This window comes from Ranitomeya imitator, chromosome 3 (genome assembly GCF_032444005.1).
Source record: "Ranitomeya imitator isolate aRanImi1 chromosome 3, aRanImi1.pri, whole genome shotgun sequence".
Taxonomy (NCBI): domain Eukaryota; kingdom Metazoa; phylum Chordata; class Amphibia; order Anura; family Dendrobatidae; genus Ranitomeya; species Ranitomeya imitator.
Window position 1 is genome coordinate 682,680,021 of NC_091284.1, and position 22,781 is coordinate 682,702,801.

General features: G+C 42.9%; 1 protein-coding gene across 1 annotated transcript in view; it reads right to left on the bottom strand.

Annotated features, from left to right (window-relative positions):
* The window catches only part of SARNP (SAP domain containing ribonucleoprotein), a 123,674-nt gene that overhangs the window by 58,998 nt on the left and 41,895 nt on the right, over positions 1 to 22,781 (bottom strand). Inside the window, exons 5-9 of the mRNA XM_069758435.1 lie at positions 14,893 to 14,947; positions 13,424 to 13,497; positions 13,273 to 13,301; positions 13,114 to 13,139; positions 12,391 to 12,459 (exon numbers count right to left, since the gene is read on the bottom strand). Coding sequence (XP_069614536.1) covers positions 12,391 to 12,459; positions 13,114 to 13,139; positions 13,273 to 13,301; positions 13,424 to 13,497; positions 14,893 to 14,947 — 253 coding nt within the window. The remainder of the gene's footprint in view (positions 1 to 12,390; positions 12,460 to 13,113; positions 13,140 to 13,272; positions 13,302 to 13,423; positions 13,498 to 14,892; positions 14,948 to 22,781) is intronic.

Below are 22,781 nucleotides of genomic sequence, written 5' to 3' on the forward strand. Positions count from 1 at the left end.
TATTTATAGATTGTACATTGTTCATGGTTGTATAGCATGTCTAATAAAAATCAGTTTGTAACTTTACAAAGCTGCAAGGTGTGGTTTCTTTGAGCAACCTTGATTTGGCATTATATTATATATATTTTTTGGTTTGGATCACAAACTCTTTTTTTCTTTATGTTTTATAGCTTGTATTCTGGAGAGGATCCCTGGTCCCCCGTGATAGGGGTTTCTGGGACTACGTTTTATATGTCCTATCGGTTCCGATATGTTTTCACACATTTATAAGTGTAGCAATGCCAATCCATAAATTAAGAAAACCTATTGTGGTAACATGTGCCAAAGTTGGGTATACACATGATGTCAAGAACACATATGACCTCCAAGCACCAACAATGCACCCAATATTGACCAACTATACGGATATGGCAAGTTAGCGTGTAAGGGCTTGTGCACACATTGCAGTTTCGGTTCGATTTTGCCATGCAGATTTGCTAGCAAAACCTATAGCAATCGTCATGCCAGCAAAGTGAATGAGAAACCTGAAGTGTCATGCACCCGTTGCTTAGTTGTGACTTGCAGATTTGGTGTAGAAAATAATCTGCTGCATGTCAGTTCTCTGTGAATTTTTACCTTGTGTTTTTCACCACTGACTTCATTCAAATCAGTCAAAAAAGCAGGGGAAAACGCAAGGCAAAAACTTGCGTTTTTGCAGCCGTTTTTCCTGCCAAGAAATGCAGAATTTTCTGATACCATTTATTCAACGTGTGCATATTGCCATAATGTGCCAAGAACGGGAAGAATTCATTGTTTTCTGACATTTCACCATCTATCCTATGTAACTGCAGAAAATATTGTCCCAGAGCTAATAACCTGTAATGATCTCATGGTGGTAGCAGGTTTTGTTCTACGCCGCTGTAACTCTGAAGTAATATAGCCACTGATGGCAGAGGTGGCACAGTTCACCTTAGTTGCTCTTTCCGTTTGATATGCAGCGTGCATGACTGCTCCTGCAAAGCATTGTTCACATACCGCACGGCATATGCTAGACACATGTCACTAGATGACAGCAATGACTGATCGCAGGGGGAGTAACTTTATAGGAAGCAAGCTCCGGACTGTTTCCATGGTGGTGGTAAAAAGGGCTTGAAGTGAAGGGCTAGCTACATGTAATGCTCTGGACCTCTCTGTTTTATTTACACCACTGTGCTCTGACAAGTGGGGTTGGTGGCTAGAGAATGGGCTGAATGGCTCATCAAACCGCTCACTGAACCAGAATAGAGGGGGGAGGTTGGGGAGATAAGATGTATGTATGCCAGCCACAAAGGCAAGTTTTGTCTTACAGCAGGGATAGATAAAGAAGAACCAGGTGACCTTTTGGAATAAGGTCAGACCCCCATTCCCAGGTTTTGAGGTAGAAGTTTAAAATCTAAAGAAATGGCTTTAACCCCTGTAGGGATTCACTTTCTCTAGTAAGCATGAGGCCTTAAGGTACCGTCACATTTAGCGACGCTGCAGCGATCTAGACGATGATCCCGATCGCTGCAGCGTCGCTGTGTGGTCGCTGGAGAGCTGTCACACAGACAGCTCTCCAGCGACCAACTATGCGAAGTCCCTTGGTAACCAGGGTAAACATCGGGTTACTAAGCGCAGGGCCGCGCTTACTAACCCAATGTTTACCCTGGTTACAGCGTAAACGTAAAAAGCAAACAAACACTACATACTTACATTCCGGTGTCTGTCCCCCGGCGCTGTGCTTCTCTGCACTGACTGTGAGCGCCAGCCGGAAAGCAGAGCGGTGACGTCACCGCTGTGCTCTGCTTTCCGGCCGGCGCTTACACAGTGCAGAGAAGCACAGCGCCGGGGGACAGACACCGGAATTTAAGTATGTAGTGTTTGTTTGTTTTTTACGTTTACGCTGGTAACCAGGGTAAACATCGGGTTACTAAGCGCGGCCCTGCGCTTAATAACCCAATGTTTACCAGTGAAGACATCGCTGAATCGGCGTCACGCACGCCGATTCAGCGATGTCTGCGGGAGTCCAGCGACGAAATAAAGTTCTGGACTTTCTGCGCCGACCAAAGATGGCACAGCAGGATCCTGATCGCTGCTGCCTGTCAAACTCAACGATATCGCTAGCCAGGACGCTGCAACGTCACGGATCGCTAGCGATATCGTTCAGTGTGAAGGTACCTTTAGGTAGCGTTCACACAGACAATGCTGTTTTTGTCTAAACTTGTGCAGTTTTTATTGCTTTACACAGGTTGCCCGACACCAAAACAAACTCAAACATAAATCCCTAACTGTGTCCAGGTGCAAACTAAACAGAACAGACCATAGCTGAGCGAGCCTCAACTCGGTCATACAGAACAGCGATTGTCCATAGCAACCACTGATATTGCGGTTCTCTACACACAGCCCGTGCAGACTCTTCTCAGAGAGAGATTCTGGCCTCTGCTACATCTAGCAGACTGACTGACTCCCCAGGCAATGAAATGACAGCGCTCCATCCAGGTGACTCCCCAGTCACTCCATTCAGAGAGAGACCCTAGCATGTCTCTGTCCTAGCTACAGCTCATATTTTGGTTGGACACCCCTGCAGCACACTGGACTGCTTCTTAGAGAAACACTGCATGTGCTTCTAATCAAACACTGCAGAGCGGGGCTTGTACCCCGTCTTTCTCAGCTATGCTACACCCCTAAATGCCTACCTATCAGACTGAGGGATCATTCAAACATTAATTTTCCCAAGCGAAAAAAATGGTCCGTGTTTCATCAGTGTTTTTGATCAGCGTTTGGACAGTGCATCAGTTTTTACCATCTGAGTTAAATCAGTTTCCCTCACATAAAAAATAACTTTTCTACTTACTGTAAAATCTTTCTCGTAGCCTTCATTAGAGGACACAGCAAACTATGGGTGTACACTGCTGCCAAGAGGCTGGCACTAAGAATTACAACTAGGAGAAAAAAAGTTGTCTCCTTCCCATAAGGTTGCACCTGACCAATGGCAGACAAGCTATTCAGTTAGGGACCAGGCAGTAAAAGTGCAATCAGCACTAAACTGCGTAGTACGTTCTTCCTGCTCTCCACATTTTTTTCCCCAGCTCAATGTTTTGTTCTTGAGGGACAGCAGGTCTCTTGGCAAATAGACGTGAACCGATGAAAGGACTGATGAAGCCTTGGAATGGACAAAGAATGAAGGGGTCTCTTCTGCAGAAGGAGGGTGCTCTTTCCACCCGTGTCGTCCAAAAATTATCTTGTCCAGTTTAGCCCTGAAGAAATTAGATCAGCAGATTTAAAGCCAAAAGATATGGTGGATAGCCACCATATTGCTTGAAGAGCGTGATGAGCAGCCAGCTGCTTCAAGAGGCAGAACAGAGATACTTAAGAGAGTGGGTGATCTGGTTTGCAAAGTTTGCCAGATCCAATGAAGGGGACACGGAGACGTTGCCTTGGTGTAGGTGCTTTGTCTAGGCAGGGACTGTCTTGGCAAGCCAGGTCACAAACAAGGATGAACACAAACAAACCAGCAGTTTCAGAGATGGACTTCGATAAGGATTCCATATGCTGGTTTGTGGGGTCCTTTAGAGATGCTGTGTAGGAGATTGGCAAGATCGTGGGGAAACAAAATCTCTCTACATACGTTTACATGTGTGAAAAAGTTTTGCAGGTTGAGCCCACATTTGTCCAGTATTTCGGTGAATTTGGAGTGGTTAGTAAAAAGTTGGTGGAATGGCTGACTGTCTTGAGGGATAAAGTGTCTGCAGGGGGTGATAGGTCTGCTTCTTTCACATTGAAGGTTTGGTTTACAGTGCAAACACGACTGTAGACCATGTCTCTACGGTTAGAAGCCCGAGTGTAAAACACGTCTGAATCTGAATCAGAAGGGTGCTCTGACACCTGAGATGACCGAGACTCTGGGGAGGGAGAACACGATGATGATTGTACAGTAATCCTGGAGGAAGAATGAGACTGGGATGAAGAACTCACACTAGGATGCTTGTACTGCTTAAGTGCTCTGCCTTGCTGGTGTAGAGCAGTTTGGTGGGTGTTAATCACCTTGGTCAACTCTCTAAACAGACAGAGGTTAATGGCCCAGACTGGGCATATTCTTGTAGGCTGTAAGGGATTCCTGGACTGGTGACAGAGGTGGTGGGGTGCAGGAAGGGCTAGTCACCATGGGTTAGACCGTTGAGAATATCTGCATACACGCCAAGCACACAACCAGTGAGAGCTGTGAGAAATAGCATGTGCAATTTTCTATGGGGCTAGACATGATTAAAAACAAACAAACAACAGATTAAGAATAGGGACAGGACAAGGGGATAATGGGTGCCAGGAGAAGATGAGTTTTGCTGGGGCCGTTGTATGGGATCTCAGAGAACTGTGCTGATTATCAAGAGATATGTTGGATGAAGTCCCTGTGAAAGGAGTAGAGAAAACCCCCCAGGAGAACCCACAGGAGCTGCGGTGGGGTACCTGCAGCATGAAAGAATGCAGAAAGTGGTGCTCCCTGGGAAATAGGAAGAAGCAGACATACTGCCGAGCAGGAGAAAAAAGACTTGATGCACATGTGCAGGAGAAAAGGGGGCAAGGACTGTCCACAGCAGTAGAAAAACGCCGACTGCGTTGGAAGAAGAAACATGTCCTGCCATTCCGCACAAGAGAGGATACAGACTGACCCCTGTCAGACTGTGCTCTCTGTCATCCAGTCAGGAAACCTGAGTGTCCCAACCCACTCTATAGCCCTTCTGTTGACACAAGAGAATAAGTTTAAACAAATCAAAATTAAAGAATAGAAATTAAAAATAAAATACATAACATTGGCAGAAACTGGTCTGGAGCTCCAGACCCGTGCTTACCTTCTAGTGACACTAAGCTAAATTGAATAGCTTGGTTGTCCAATGGTGGGTGTTGGGGATGGGCTGACTATTTTTTATTTTTATACTATGTTGCTGGGCAATATACTACGTGGACATGCATATTCTAGAATACCCGATGCGTTAGAATCGGGCCACCATCTAATATAAATATATATCTATATGTCTATATCTATCTATATCTATATCTATATATATATATATATATATATATATGTCTATATCTATCTATCTATCTATATCTATCTATCTATCAAGATTCAAAGAAGCTTTATTGGCAGGACCACATACACATCAGTTTTGCCAAAGCAAGTGTATAGAGGCAATAGGGATAGGGACTGTGGGGATGTTGGGTAGAAGCTGTGGGGGAGGTGGATGGGGCAGATCCAGGTTGGGGGCTATAGTCCATGGCATAGGGGAGGTGGATGGGGCAGGTTCAGGTTGGGGGCTATAGTCCATGGCATAGGGGAGGTGGATGGGGCAGGTCCATTGTGGGGGCTATAGTCCATGGCATAGGGGAGGTGGATGGGGCAGGTCCAGGGTGGGGGCTATAGTCCATGGCATCATAGTTCTCTTTCTCGCAGTCTATGACATTCGCTCACATACCGCGCTGCTATCTCCACCGCTCTCTCTTCTTCTCCCAGCAGGATATATGTTTTCTCTTCCTCCTTCATGGTGATGAAGTCTGGGAAGAGATGTGAGAGTCTCCTGAAGTGAGTGTCCCTCACTGCTGAGTATTTGGAGCAGTGTAGCAGGAAGTGGGTTTCGTCCTCTATGGCCTCCTGGTCACAGTGTTGGCACAGTCTTTCCTCCCTGGGCTTATAGCTCTACCTGTGTCGGCCACATTCGATGGCCAGACTGTGGGCACGGATTCTATATCGGCTCAGGATCTGGCGGTCTCTGGGGTCCGGGAGTTTCTCCAGATATGGGGCCAGTCTGTAGTCTCTCTGTAGGCTCCGGTACATGGTCAGTTTCTGTGAGCTGATGATATCATTCTTCCAGTCACTGACATACCTCTCCTGGCCTTCATCTGCCATCTTCCTAATTCCGGCTTTTGTCAGGTTGTTGTGATTGGTGTTCTGCTCCGGTTGGGTTTGGCTGGGCTGTTCCGGGGGTTCTGGTTTTTCTGTTTCACCTTCGTGTATCAGGGCTTTATGGTGATGGGAGCTTGCTCTATCTATCTATCTATCTATCTATCTATCTATCTATCTATCTATCTATCTATCTATCTATCTATCTATCTATCTATCTATCTATCTATCTATCTATCTATCTATACACACACACACACACACAGAGCACGGTGGTGCAGTGGTTAGCACAGCAGCCTTGCAGCGCTGGGGTCCTGGGTTCAAACACCACCAAAGACAACATCTGCAAGGAGTTTGTATGTTCTCCCCGTGTTTGCGTGGGTTTCCTCCGGGTTCTCCGGTTTCTTCCCAGATTCCAAAGATATACTGATAGGGAATTTAGATTGTGAGCTCCAACGGGGACAGAGATGATAATGTGTGCAAAATGTAAAACGCTGCGTAATATGTTGACGCTATATAAAAAAAAATATAAAAAAATAAAGATTATTTGGCCAAGGCCTTTACTTTTTAAACGGACTACAGGAAGGAAGGTAGCGGGGTGGCCCGTTTCCTCCAGGTCGGGTCTTGCAAGTGGCCCATGGCCACAGATTCCAGTTTTAAAAAAAACCCTGCAGCAAGGGTTTGGGTGTGTCAGGTTAGAGTTTGTAACTTGCGCAGCAGTTGGCGATGATGGTGAACAAGCCATAACCCTAACAGGTCAATTAAGGTCTTTAAACCTTGGTTAAAGTTATCTGAGCACACAAATCCCCACGGCTGCCCAAACGTTTGCATGAGCCCATTTTCCTTTTTGTAATTTTTAAAAATGTAAAATACAAAGGAAATGTGTCATCCTTAACTTTAGGGGTTTTAGAGATCACTTCATCTTCAGCCTGCTAACTGTTCACAGTAACAATAATTTAGACCACGGGTACTCAAATTTTTTGCATGCCACTACAAATATATGCATACATACACATATATATTCTCAGGGTGATGTTTTTTCCCTCAGTGGAGGAGTCGCTATAATATAGGGAATGGAGGCAGTTATAGGGTTGGAGGTAAGTTTTTCGGTCTTATTTCAGCCTTGTGTTTTAAGCTTTTCTACTCTTTGTTTGTTTTCTATCTGAATTTCTTATTCTATAATGTTTTCCATTTGATAGTGATCACTTAAAAAAAAAAAAAAAAAATCTCTCCTTAATTTATGAAATGGATACAGATACTCATTGTAGATATAACCCAAAAAACAATATTGAAAAACGCGAAGAACGGATTTTCTGTGCATTTTAGACAATACATTACAGTTGCTACTAAAAGGTTTGTAAAAGCTAAAACGGAAATATTACAAAAGCGCATTATGTGCCTACAACAGCTGGTAGTAAGAATTATTATCCAAGTGGCATAGAGTAACAAGCCAACAGATCTAAAAATCAATTTCCAAGTGCTGCAGAAATGAAGCAGGTAAAAAAAATAATCATAAAAATGAGAATGAAGCACGTATGTGAACCTGAAACAATCACACCCATTCTTCTCTATCCCCCACCCGCTTCTGTAGATATTTTGTACACACACATTATCCCCGCAGGACTGCTGACCTCTGCCTCTCGCCTGCCACAAAAAAACGTCATCAAATATTTTGCCTGCCAGCTTGGGGCAGCTAATCTTCTGCAATGAGTGACCACAATTCCGCAGGGACCACATTTAAAATATGCCCTCATTAGAAGAATTAAAAAGGGGGAGAGATGGAGGGGTGATGAGGCTGGAAGGGGCTGCTCGAAGCCAGATTTCTAGGTTTGCAGCTGTGCATTGCAGTGATAAGGAATAAGCACAATGCTCAGAGAAATCATATTGCAGGAGGTACGGCTGGTACACGTTGGTTTAATAAGTGTATGACATTTGTTAATAATGTCGGATTTCTAAGGTCCTTTTAAAGCAGTAACATATTAATTTTCTACACTAAAATGAATTCTGGTCACATGCTACTTTGACTTTTGGAAGGGCTACAGAAAAGGCAAAGTCATGGTCAGGTGTAACAAGCGGGGCTGAATCATGAACACGGAGGTAAAAAAAAATATATTAAAAAAAATGGTGGATACAACCACGTGCTGATCACAGAATCCTGACAAAATACAATTTCGTGTCAACTGCGTTACCTAAGGGATAAGACAACCTATAAGTATTGAAGCAAGGAGAGAAGGTAAACCTTCTTTATTAGTACACATTTAAAATCCAGATAACATCCATTTTAGCTTGGAAAATGCGAAACACTGACGCACATTTAGTTATGAAGCATTGATGCTTCACATTTTCCAAGCCAATATAGGGTAGATGTTTCTGGATTCTGGATATGCACTGATAAAAGGTTTTATATCCATGCAGCTGGACATTCTCTCCTTTCTTCAATACTCCTGATGTTTTGGCAGAAACGCTTTGTACCACAGGCCGGACTGGACACTATTGCCGAGTTGGACTTTTCTCTTTAAACTTCTAGGTCTCCAAGCATCTATGGGAGATAGCCACTGGCTACCATGTCCAAATCAGGACTATTATACTATAAAAAAAAGAACAATCTGGATAACAAAAATATATATCCCAATTGATCTTATTAATGAATAAGATGAGATAAAATTAGAAGAATTACACAAAGTAAACCAATAAAGGGTTATTATAGGAGGAATAATGCATGCCCAGAAGATTAGCTTACAATGCTAACTCCTCCCGACCACCCAGGGTAGGTTATGTGCCTGTATCCACACTGCAGAAAGGTACTAATGGAAACTAGTGGGGTAAAACTCACCTTACAAAGCAGCAAACTGGATATTTGTAAGTAGTAAGCCCCCGCTATCAGATACTAAACTGTATACACAAGTCACCTAGCACTGAAGATAGTCAGGGCGATGATGGCAAAACAGAACCATAAAAAGGGAGTCAGAATATCCAACCAGACCCTGTGGTGGTGAAACACACAGACGCACATTTCTCCTTCAATAAACACGGGAAAAATATGTGGCAAATTGTGCAACCTGATGATTCTTGAAGTGGCAGTGTTCCTAAACAGCCAAAGGAGTGATGGAATTAATGATATAAATAGGAGAGATTTAGATAATTAATGCCATCACTTTATTGGCCTTTATTGGCTGTTGGGGAACACTGACACTTCAAGAATTTTCAGCATTAATCCTTTTTCCTGTTATTGTTCAAGAGAAATGTGGGCCTGTGTATTTCCCCACCACAGGGTCTGGTTGGATATTATGACTCCCATTTCATATTTCTGACTGTTTGGCTATTATTACCCTACTGTCACGCACAGTGTAGGAAAGGCTAATTGCAACGAAGGGTTAAGGGAACCAAACACTAGGGAAGGGGGTGTGGAGACCCCTAGACAGATCTAACATCACCATGTCTGCCCTATCATCCCTGTATAGGTTCTGCACCTATTGCCGAGCAGGATACCTAATCCCTGCCTGACCCTGGCGATAAGCCCTGCACCGGGAGGTACAGGATGAGCGCTAGTCGATCCCCACTACCATTAAAGACAGATGGGATACACAAACAAGGGGGAACACTTAGCTTGAGTAGACTCAGAGGGAAACACAGGCGTCCTCCAGAAACACCAAGGAGGAAGATGGCCGACCGCAATAGCTCCATGCCACCACAGGGAATTGGAAATAAAAATATCAACTGCAACTTCCAGCAGCAAGCTGGGAGTTATATACACCCCAGTCCAGGTGTGTCAACCAGAGCCAGGGGAAGTGGTCACTGGGACCTAAAGTCACATGGACTAGGAAGGAGTCTGCAAGGCAAACTGCTGAGATCTTCTGCAGCTAGATGCAGTACGACTGTCTGCAGCCTCTGACACACCCGTGACACCTATCCTCAGTGCTAGGTGATTTGTGTATAAACTTTAGTCTTGGATAGAGGGCTTACTACCTACCTGATTACGCCGACTATTTTTAAGTTTTACTCCATTAGTTTTCATAGTACCTTCCTGCAGTGCTCATGTATGCACGTAGAATATACCCTGGGTCGTCAAGGAGTTTTCATTGTAATCTAATCTTCTGTACATGCATTATTAAAGGGAACCTGTCGCCCCCAAAATCGAAGATGAGCTAAGCCCACCGGCATCGGGGGCTTATCTACAGCATTCTGTAATGCTGTAGATAAGCCCCCCGATGTATTCTGAAAGATGAGAAAAAAAGGTTAGATTATACTCACCCAGGGGCGGTCCGGTCCGATGGGCGTCACGGTCCCATCTTCTTAAGATGACGTCCTCTTCTTGTCTTCACGCTGTGGCTCTGGCGCAGGCGTACTTTGTCTGTCCTGTTGAGGGCAGAGCAAAGTACTGCAGTGCGCAGGCACCGGGCCTCTCTGACTTTTCCTGGAGTCTCAGAAATCCTGTCCGCAGACCAGAATATTCCCACAATGCTTTGGCTTTCTTACAATATTTCCCTGTCGCTGCTCTTAGCAGACATATATCAGACATGTGACCATTGCACCCAATCATTTGATGAAGAAATCAGGTTCCAGTTTGGCACATTATCACCCCTGTAGTGTAATCACAGACCAACAGGATCTACTAGACTGGTGATGCTAAAGTGATGAGAGATTTAAATGGCTTTTTTGTTTTGTTATCCCACAAGAAGCTGCAATCTTTATTAGTATAGTCTGGAAATACCACATTAGATAATGATTTTTTTTTTATATATATATAAAAATTATGCAATGGAACAATATGGCCCCATATAAGGCTAAGTTCACACTGCGTTAGTGCAGTCAGTTCAACACATCCGTTAAATGGACTTCACTAACGCAAGTGCCGACGTTTGCACAGCGCTAGCACAGATGGAGCTTCTGCTAGCTCCATCTGCGCTAGCAGTGACGGACCCCTGCAGCCTGTGTCTCGGGTCCGTCACTCAATGACGGCACATCCCTAGCGCACGCCCATTGTGGGCATGCGCTAGCGATGCGTCCGCCATTGAAAGTAATGGCGGCGTTAACGGACTACATTACACCGCATTATGCTGCGGTGAAACATAGTCCGTTAATCGGGTCACACTAAAGCAGTGTGAACCCAGCCTAAGAAGGGAAAAGTTTGTTAAGAGAAAGAAGGGCAAGCCAAACATTATGAAAGTGTTGAGCTGGCCATAAATGAGACAGCTGTGGGCCAAGCATTGCATGGTACGCTGCCATCTCTCCCGACTCCTATACATACACACACACGAGAGTATGGCCGAGGGTTCATGTATTGCCAGTTGGGAGAGAGGAGAAAGCCGCTACCAGATGCCTCTATTGCAGTGGCTTATCTCCCCTGAAAACAAAAAGGATCAGGCTTTGAAATACCAAACGTTGCCCACCAACATCATTTCTTGTGGTCAAGAGGCCCTCCATACACATCAGATGGTCAGCTGGTTTTCCACCGAAATCTTCGGGTTTGGTTGACTTTCCAATAATGTGCTTGGGCACCTTAGTTGGTACATGGGGTGTTTCTTTGAAAATTCTTAAAACCATTATTATCCCGTTCTCAGTGTAGCTATCTGATTAACAGGAAAACACAGCCAAATCAATCTAGTGAGGATAGCTACATGAACATTTTTATTGTAGGTCACATGTATTATGTTAGTCTAAAAAAAACACAAACACATTTTTTGCTAAAAACATTTATATGAACAATCAAGTCCATATAAATACATTTGAGCAAGACCCTCTGAAAAAATAGACTATTCTAAACACTCAGTTAATTTGTAAGTATAGAGAAGGTCGCCAAAAGAAGCCCTAAATAAAAGGGGGAATGCTTTCTTACATTTATTAAAAAGCAGCAATAGCCTTTCCAACAAGGAGGTGTGAATATGCCATACACCCTGCAGGACAAAGGCCGTTAAAGCCCCTCATAAATGCGGCTTATTGCAGGCTAACACTTGAGTGCGAAGTTTACTTTGCTCGAGGTGGAATTGTTTTGAGTTGGCGGTCGGATGAATGCATGACAGATGCGCGCACACCTGCGAGGGTCAGATATACTCACCCATCACCAGGGATTGCTCAAAGCCAAGGACTATGATTAAATTAAAAAAAGAAACCCTTCACTGAAGAAACAAAGTATCCAGAATGCTTACATGAAGTTATTTTATGCTACATAAAATTGGAATACTATGGTGCCATTATGTTGTAAATGCCCTGGAGCAGGTTCCCCTTCAGTTCTGTGTAACAATGTGGTTTACCATCGTACGGCAGAGGTACAAGGAGCGCAGCACTAGACTGTGCAGGTCACAAGAACCCTTACAGTAAAGGCAGGAATAATAAAGGAAAGTCAATGGAAAGTTTTGGTAACAGTCACGCACAGTTGTCAAATAGCGTCTTGCTTCACTAATACTATATAAATGAACAATATTGTGCAAATAATCTCAGTTACACCATATTTCATTAATGCGAGCCAAACCTTTTACAGGTCGTTTTAGAGGACTTACCTTCTTTGTGACAGGGGAAACACTGAGACCAAATCTCTGAGCTCTTTCTTTCAGCTTATCCAAGTTTACCTAGATGAAATGACCTATACATTATGCCAGATACAAAGCAGTGTGTCTTTCAGAAAGAAAGGCAAATTGCAAAAAAAAACACACTTGGAAATTAAAACCTTCCAGTAAATACTTTGATTTCCAAACTAGTGCGAGTGTGAGACATGTAGTCCTTGTACGGTTTTACACTCCACATTTCATCAGCAGAAATGGCTAAGGCTATGTGCCCACATTGCGGATTTCTGTGCGGATATTTCCGCTCAGTTTTTGAAAAATCCGCAGGTAAAACACACTGCGTTTTGCGAATTTTCTGCGGATTTCCAGCGTTTTCTGTGTGGATTTCACCTGCGTTTTTACACCTGCAGATTCCTATTGAGGAGCAGGTGTAAAAAGCTGCGGAATCCGCACAAAGAGTTGACATGCTGCGGAAAATAAACCGCTGCGTTTTTTCACGCTGAATTTTCCGCAGCATAAACCGGATGGAAAACTGCTGCGAATCCGCAGCGTCCAATCCGCTGCATATCCGCAGGCAAATCCGCTACGTCTGCACATAGAATAACGCCAAAATCACTACAAACTTAGGGGAGACAAAATAAATACATTGACTCCTAGCAATGTTACCAAATTTTCCTTTAAAAAAAAAAAATTATTATTATTTTGAAAACTGAAGCCTACCGTGGTTTTTGCTCCTATGATCTGACCTAAAAAGAACCATGGATAAAGTTAGCAAATATATGAAATAATCCGACAAATGTCTATAAGGTTATATATTCTTATACCATTTTCTTCCATACTTATGGCCTTGGTACTAAAAGCCTGATGCAAATCACCCACCTGTCTGCTCAGTAGCTGGAAGGCCAAACCTTAAAATAGAATATAAAAAAAAAATGACAAAGTTGAAATTCATGCAATGTTGAGTCTTCAGCTTAATATCCTTCAACTCATGGAAAAATAAATTCCAAACAGAAGAAAAAAAACTATTTACCGCATGGCCCGGGCTGCCTTCTTACTGTCGGCACTGGCAGGAACACTGAACCTCTCAGCTCTTTTTTGAAGTTTCTGTAAGAGACATAAAAAAATATATTATTAAGTATCAAATTGCATTTATTGCATTATAAGCACAGTATGGCAACAATCTCCACAATACCCTGCACAGGGGAAACTAAACAAGTTTACAGAATAATGTGAATGAATAAAAGGATTAATCAATCAACAGCAAAATAAAGGTTTTCTTTAAAAGTAAAATATGCAACTTCCCCCTAGAGAGGAAGGTGGCTGGAACTCTAGTGCCACCTATTGGAAGAAGTAATCCTAAATGTCAACCCTTTAATGAGTCTTGCCACATGACATGGGCAGAGACAATCTGCCTATTTAATTTCTCAGAGGAGCACAGCGTGGCCTATAAGTCTCCTTACTCTGGCATGTCACTCTCCACAGGGAGAAACGTTTCACTATTAGAACCCAAAGCAAAATATGGAAATTCATCACCTCATCCGGCGTTGGATGGTTGCACAGCAGCTTTCAGAGCCAGAAACCGTGCAAGACAGGGAAAGAGATCAGCGTGCAAGGGATGGTTAAAACCTTTCCAACTTTATTTCTTCAAATTAAAGGGAATCTGTCATCTTGAAAATGCAGTCCAATCTGCGGGCACCGTGTTTTACATTAGGGGAGCAGAGATGATTAAAATAGCTTTGTATATCCCTGTGTGTGAATTATTTAATCCTGGGAGCTTTCCAGGATTTATGGTCCGGTGGGTGGTTCTATCAGTGACTGACAGTCATCTCTGTATGTGCATTTATACCAGGAAAGCGGTCAGTCACTGAAAGGACCGCCGACTGGACGAAACAGCCACGGAAGAGCAGAGGATAAAAGCACAAGTTATCCTGAATCTTATCACAAAACTATATATCAATCTTCTCAGCTATCGACTTTATAACATGCTGCCTGCAGACCGGACTGCATTTTCATGGCGACCGGTTCACTTTAAAAGCACATGACCAGCACAAGGCGGCAGACTGCCTTATTGCATGTGCATCACTGGTCATGTGCCTTCACAGCCATCGCCCTCCTGTGTAAAGGACAATGCTGAAGCGGGGCAGCCATGACCGCAGAAGAAACCAGATCAGTATATTAGTAACTGCCGTTATATACTGTATCATATACAATGAAGCCAAACATTCTTGTCCCGCTGGAAAACGCCTTTAAGTTTTATCCTTCTTGACTAAAAGAAGGGAACAAGAGAAGTCAATGACCCACTGACCGGAATAAAATGGGACGCAGAGCAAACAAAGTAAAATGCAAATTGTTCAATGTATCAAGAGCATATTAATCACCAAGATGAAAAAAAAAAGAAACCACAAGGCTATACAATAAATAAACTATAAAGCCTACTAATATCAGAAAGTGAGAAGCAATGCTCTGGACAGTATTGGAATGATATTAAATATTTCTTACATCAGCTTGAGAAACGGAACTAGTAATTTTCACCAACTTCTTCTCGGTTTCTATCCTGTGAAACAAAAAGGACATTAACATTGTGATTTATAGATCACATTGTACATCAGTATAAGATGTATGAAAAGGAGCAGAAATACAAGATGAGTGCAGCAGCTCCTAAGGTAGTCATCACTATAAGACTAGCACGTGGCTTTCCAATTTTCATATAGGTACGTTGTACTGACATTAATGGTTGGAATATTCATCTCATACACGCTAATGTCCTCAATTTCTTGGAAAAGCAAAACAGTTTCCTGCTTATCTGATGTACCCCCTCTTAACAAGACACAGACTAAACTAATGACCATGAAGCCATTACGGATGTACGGTACATACATGCGTTTAATACGGATCATCCTCCTAAGCTTGGAGGCGGGTGGTATTGGGGGGTGCTAGGAGCATTCACATTCCACCTGTTCTTAAGATGAAAGCAGTGATCTGGTTGTTCGTTGTGGGATAATCATCCTTTTCACTTTCTTACTAGTTTTCATAGAGAAGCCGCATTGTGTTTCCCAGAGGAAACATGTTTAATGGGCAATAACTCTATTTATAGTCCAGGGATGAAAGCGTCACACTTGTCCCAATGGCGATGGCACAAGATCGTTTTTTTCCTTCTAGGAAGTTCCCAGGCTTTAAAGGGAAAAGAAAGTCAAGTGGTGTCAGGCCTTAAAAAAAGCCTTCTCCCATAAAGTGTGGATCTTAAGAGCCCCATTAAGACAGAGGTGCTCGCTCAGGGGGAGCGATGCCATGCTTTTGTTCCCAAATCCTGGAAGAGGCTTTCCCATAGGGCAGTAAAAGGTTTAACAGCTTTCACAGGAAGCACAGTGGGGTCAGAGGACAGGACGTGCCATTCCACACACCCCAGAGAAGGCAATCCTTGCTGGATGTTTAGGGCTCATCAAAAGGCATAAACATGCCATTTTCTTTACATCCCTGGTTTATGCAACATTAGGCCACTCCAAACAACTTGGCAATGAGACCACCATGTATGCCCTTTGTAAGACCTGCTTATACAGAAAGATGTGTTGTCCAACACTTTCTGAACTTAATGTCACCTGCCACAGCTCCCATCACTCCTCCATACAAGCCTAGTATCTGAAAGATCTAAAAACCTTAATTAACATTCAATAATATCAAAAACATGCTGTTATTTTTAATCATTATTTTCCAACATCAACCTAATGGAAATAATAAGAAACGCACCAGAAAAGGGACACTGATTAAGTGAAGTTAGTTGACAGGAAAGCAGCGGCACGGTTATAGACAAGCCCCTAAAAATGCAACAACATTTTACCTTTCCATGGAAGCAAATGCTACATGAGACTGTGGGGACAGAGACTTTTTGGGCTATTGATTTTAATTTCAGATCCCTATTACAACCATATTAAACGCACACAGCTGCATTAAAGTTCCAGGTTCTTTTATCTCTGAAGGGCTGAAATGAAGAACGTGCAGATAATGGAGGTACAGAGTTCTATTGAGGACTGTATTATTCAAGTTGCCTCTTCTGAGAAAAAGAGGACTTAAACTCTATAGCGCCACCTGTTGGAAGTAGCGATCCTACAAGTCACAATCGACCCTTTAACGAGTCGTGCAATATGACTTAGGATAAAAGCCAAATCAGTATCTCAATTCGCAGACACGGTGTTTCGGGCTGTTGGCCCTCGTCAGTGCGAAGCATGAGAACTGATTTGGCTAGGTGAGAGGCTCTGGACTGGGGTCTAAGGGGTATTGTTTCTCCTTATGGAGAGCGACATACCAGCTCTGGCTTGTCAAGGTAAGGAGGCTTATTCGCCGTGCAATGCTCCTCTGAGGACTGCTCATTACAATGAGTGAGGAAATACTGCCACCTGCTGGAGATAGGAAAGAAAAGCAATACCAAGGCTCAGCTAGGAATTGTGCGGGCAGTCCATAAAATGCATAAATCTAGTGCTCTGTTAGAAAAGAAGATTGAAGCGTTTCTCTCGCCCAGGAGCATGACCTTTATTTACTAGTGGGGCAATAGCTGGCCTAATGTAAAGTACATACATGCAGGACATGGGGAATTGCCCAACGCCGCTCTGTGCTCACAATTACCAAGGGTCGCTCCATGCAGGTAGGTTTATGCCTCAGTCTTCGTAATGGGGAAAAGGAATAAATGTTGATAGCAGTGCAAAGTAGCAAGTTTTTTATGTGGTTAATTACCGTAATTTTTGGCCTTTAACCACGCTAAGGTGCAAGGCCTGGAAGCCATCGTACGAGGGTCCGATCCTAGTTGATCGTATCGTTTCCCAGAGACATCCTGTCACCAGATAAGTCAGCCAGCGGCTTTCTCAAAGAGAACGCAGGAGCGCTCTGCTGAACTAGCACTCTTGTGTATGGGAAGATGGCCGAGGGGGCTGTTGATCGAAAGAAAGGCCGAACCACTGTTTGTCTGACAGCGATCTCATTTGTACGGTGGCCTTTAGACCTGATGGAGGTACAGGCTCTATAAAGATCCGTATCAAAATGCTTATATAGTCGTAAATTAAAGTGAGCATTTGATCATTAGAGGGGGACGGTTATCTTGTTTCTGCTACACTACCTGATAAGCGTGATGCAGGGGCAGAGACCCTGATTCCAGCTATGTGTCAGTTATTGGCTTCTTGAAGCAGTTTTTACAAAATCCCCGTTTTATCCCTTGCAGATCCACCAGTTTTCTGAATGCCGAGAGCTATATAACCCCATCCACACCACTGATTGTGGCAGCTTTCTGTATACACAGTGCATAGGCAGAAAGCTGCCAATCAGTGGACGGGGCGGGGTTATACAGGGCTCATGAATATGCTTGACCTGGCAGCAGGTTTACTAGTCCCCTAATGATAATCTTATGATAGCGAAACAGCATTTATTTCAAAACTATAGCAAGCAGCCGAGTAAGTGACAAATTGCTGGAAACTGGGTTTCCGTCTGTACATTTTGCTGTTTTCAGATTAGGGGTCAAAAACCTGGTGCCGGATTCCTTTCAATACTTGTTGATATATTTGGTAGTTTCCTCTGTAAGGTGCCAATTGTTCTGTTCTCTGCTGTACAGACGTATACCTGAACTTCTGTGCAGAAAAAAAAAATGGAGGAAATCCGGCACTCTCAGGTGGATGGAAAAATAAGTAAAAACACCTCTCATTTCAGAAATAAAGTTAATATCATCCAGCACATGGAAAGGAAAGCAATTCTGACCCGTTTCAAGTCCGAAACGAACACTTAATCGTAGCATAGCTAGAGTTTCTCCAAGTAACACATAAATGCATGTAACAAACCAATTAGAAAAAGACCATGAAGCCTCCATAAGAGAAACTAGGGAAAAAACTAACAAAAATCAGGGCAAATTATATTATTCACAACACAGTGAATCCTAATATAGAGAAATTCTAATGTAAAATAAGATTATTAGAGAACCAAGAGCGTATATATATGACCCAAGAGAGATATGGAAACATATACAATGGCGAAAAACACATCCCATCTAATAGTGCAGACACAGACCTAGTTTTCTATGTAACCCTAAAGGAACTCTGGGATCCATTTTAAAAATCAAGTACACCTCCCTACTGAAATGAAATGGCAGATACCTTGCACGTTTGCTGCCAAAGTCGGATAAATAACGTCTAATTCTGATTTTAAGGGGTCCAGTAGTATACCCCATATATTGTAACCTGCTAATATTGCAGGATGCCAAATAGATAACAAGACTTGTATTACAATTGATACATTGATTTATAATATATAGTGAATCTGCCATTTAATTTTACATCGATTCATAAGTCTGATCCCTCAGGATTTTCCACGCAAGGGAATAAAAGTGAACCCTCCAATTCGAGGTGGTAATCAACGCTGCAATTGTTCAGTAGGAAGGTGTACTAGATAAAAAAAAAAAAAAAAAAAAACAGTTCCATTGAGGTCAAATAAAAAAAAGGCCTGTCTCTGCGCTATTAGATGGGATATGTTTCTCACCATTGTATTCCTTCATTTTAATATGTTTCCATATCTCTCTTGGGAGACATATATATATATATATATATACACACACATATATACATATATACACACACAATATGATTTACTGCATTGTGGATAACATGTTATAATTTGCCCTGTAGAAAAAAGTGCGCTGTTCCAGCTCAATAGGATAAAATGAATAAACTGTTTATTAGAAAAATTATTTCGTTAAAATACAAAATGCAAAAATACAAAAGACTGCTAGTGAGACAACACCATGACCAGTGGGTAAAGCAACGCATTTCAACCGTGCTGCGGTCTTTGTCAAAGCATGACTACCTAGAATGCAATGTAAGTATATAAAGAAACCTGAAGCCAATCAAATCAAATTCAATGAACACATCCGGAATCATCGCGCGTACAACAGGGTCGGCGCTTTGGGCGGAGCGGGGTATTGGCTGCTTCCAAAGAGCAGAGCTTCCAGACCGTCAAAACATAGCCTTAGTGTTATTTTAAACAGGGAGAACATACAAATTGAGAAGGGGATGTCCAACTAGTGGACAACCCCATTAAAGTCTTTACCAAAGGGGGGGTGCCTCACAGGATTCACTGGAGGCAGGTCTTTGAGCTGCTCTGCATAATTACTGGTGAGCAACAACCCCTTAGAAAAGAGAATAGAAAAGATTGGGAAAAGGCTCACATCTATGAAAACATATGGCAAATTAAACAGAAAATGGGAGTAAATTAAGAGCAAACACTGGCCACGTATGCTCTATATTAAGTTGCTCTGTATTTAGCTGCTGTCATTGCCTAATGTAGGAAAATGAGCAAATACTGAGATAATAGCTGCAAACTGTTATAATGTACAAACTACATCTATAAAAAATACTTTAGATGGAAGTTTTCCATTAGAAAAGGGGATTTACAATTGATAGAAAACAATGGCAAGAAGTGGTGGGCTTTTCTGCACTGACGGGCCGCCTAAGCCCCAGTGGTGACAGCACAGATGCCGGCCCGCAGCTGGACGCATCTGCTCAGCGGAGCACATCTGTGGAGATTGCCATCTTGTGTGGTAAATTGGCCTCTTCAGCTGGTTCTATTCAATATCATTTCACTCAAAATCCTGGAAGATTCACGGCCCCCTCCAGTGAAATATTTATTTAACAGATTTCTTCATAACAATGCATAGCGTGATGCACGTCTTCATTTAGCTGTACATAAAGTGCATTATAAAGCCGTATTTCACTCCTAGATATAGGGAAAAAAAGAGCACAAAACCTGAATTTACATGTCAGCTAATCCTCTCTTAGTGACATCAGAATACACATTAGAGAAGATTACGATGAAAGTTTATCTGAAAAGATCCTTTGTGATCCGCATGGGAAACGGCTTAATGAAAGAGGAGGAATAAAGGGTAAGAAGAATTGTTAGGTAGGTACCCTGCAGCAGGAGCTAAGCCTTTTCATGGAAAGACAGGGCAAAGATCTATAGCTTAAGCCACAAGTTTATCTGAGGACAAATCGAAAAAGCCAACTTCCAAACATAAGCAGTTCTAGAATTAAAAAACATGTATTACCCCCTCAGAGTTATTCTTTTATATAGCATCGTACAGAATGGACTGACGTGGATTACAGAGAAGAGATTCTTCCCTGACATTACCAGCTCTTAGTATTCAGTGCACACTTTCCGTTAATGGAGATATTCACACTAGAAAAATAGATCACATTCAGCTTCAGTCTTGATAAATATATATGTGCAAGGGTCTGATCAAACGAGCTCGTACCCAGACGCACAGACCCATTATAGTTTGTGCATATGGCTGATTTTCCACATGGACTAATGGGTGTGAGGAAAACTAATTGCAGCATGCACGCTTTACAGACCAAAATAATGCATCCAATTTAAAAGGCAGCCACTGCACCCATTAGCAATGGTCTGACCCAATTTCCAAGGTGAAACCGGCATTAATCAAGACATCTGCACGGTGGCTCAGTGGGTAGCACTACAGCCTTGCAGCGCTGGGGTCCTGGGTTCAAATCCCACCAAGGACAACACCTGCATGGAGTTTGGAGTTTGTTCTCCCCGTGTTTGCGTGGGTTTCCTCTGGGTTCTCCGGTTTCCTCCCGCACTCCAGAGACATACTGATAGGGAATCTAAATTGTGAGGCCCATCAGGGACAGTGCCAATAGTGTAAGTAAAGCGCTGTGGAAATAATGGCGCTATATAAATGAGTAAAATAAATAAATCTGAAGTAGCAGGTGGCAATTGTGGACATTGAGCCCGAGCCTTTCACTGGCGCAGTACACTCCAGACAAATGAGTCTGATGGAAGGCACGTAACAAATGACAAAATCAGAGTGCACAGTATACATTTCTTCACAATGGCCCTCTGTGAATCTTTTCTATACTGCACTGGTTACTACCCTGCTGAAGGTTAAAAGGGTGCGCCTTTGTCCTCCATCAGGTGAATATGTTCTTCTGAAGCTCACAGAGCTTTTTTCACTATATAGGGTAAAGGCAACGTACATTTCCACAACTTGCAAAGATAAGCAATACATTTAGCCGCACAGTCCGTTCCTCCATTACCAAGAAGTCTGTGTTTGAATTGATATGCAACTGAGGCTTAAGCACTTCTCAATCCTTTGTCACTCCAGCTCTATTCCTCATCCAGCGCCGCCTCCACCTGATTGACAGACACTTGCTACGAATGAAGTCAGACAGCGGCAAATAGAGCTGGAGTGACAGAGGCTTCAGATCTACCATAATTCTTCAGTCTCATTTGCTTATCAATTCAAACACAGATTTCTCAATAAGAGAGGAATGGACTGGCCATGTAACGTGCTGGACTTTATTTGTGCATGTAGATCTTTCAAATAGTTTGGGGATGAGATCCTGTTTGACAGATTCCCTTTAAGAGAAGATGCACGTAATGAATTCAGTGCATCTTCTCAGTGTTGTGCAGCTCGCCAGAAATACTAATCTAGTCAGAAACTGGAGTAACATTCCTGGGGCAAGTTACACCACTTAAAGGGACACTGTCACCTGAATTTGGAGGGAACAATCTTCAGCCATGGAGGCGGGGTTTTTGATTCACCCTTTCCTTACCCGCTGGCTGCAATATTGGATTGAAGTTCATTCTCTGTCCTCCGTAGTACACGCCTGCGCAAGGCAAGATTACCTTGCGCAGGCGTGTACTACGGAGGACAGAGAATGAACTTCAATCCAATATTGCAGCCAGCATGCAGCCAGCGGGTAAGGAAAGGGTGAATCAAAAACCCAAAAACCCCGCCTCCATGGCTGAAGATTGTTCCCTCCAAATTCAGGTGACAGTGTCCCTTTAAGTGGGGCCATTTTTGATGAACTAGGTGGGTTGGCTCTTCTCTGCTGTGCAGAGGCATGCTAGGTGGGTCATCAAACAGCCTTATGTGGCATGCTGTGCTTCTGAAGGTTGCAGAGGGTTTATTAAAAAGATAGCATTGCAGAAAGGCTACTTGCAAAAGTCATGTCTGAAGCTGCTTTTAATGGCTGTCTGGTACACTTTGTGCTAATTCACTGAACTAGAAAACAGCAGCCATCCATGGACTGATGACCCCTTGCCTATACTTAAGGGAGACATTGTGGAGGAAAAGCAGCAGGTGGTCCCCATGTATCAAAAAAAACTAATGCACAAGACAGAATAATGTTGGATTCACAAGTGCCAAAGGCAGCAGTAAATCCAAAAATGTGGGAAATAGAAAGGACTTATACCTCTTCCCGTTAGATCCATCTCTGGCATTGGTGGTGGGATCATGGTATACTTTGATATGAAGTAAAGTTAGTTAAATGTCTACTCCCCCCACTGAGGAAAGTTGGATATTTACTCAGGAATTGACAATTAAACACATAACTTGTATG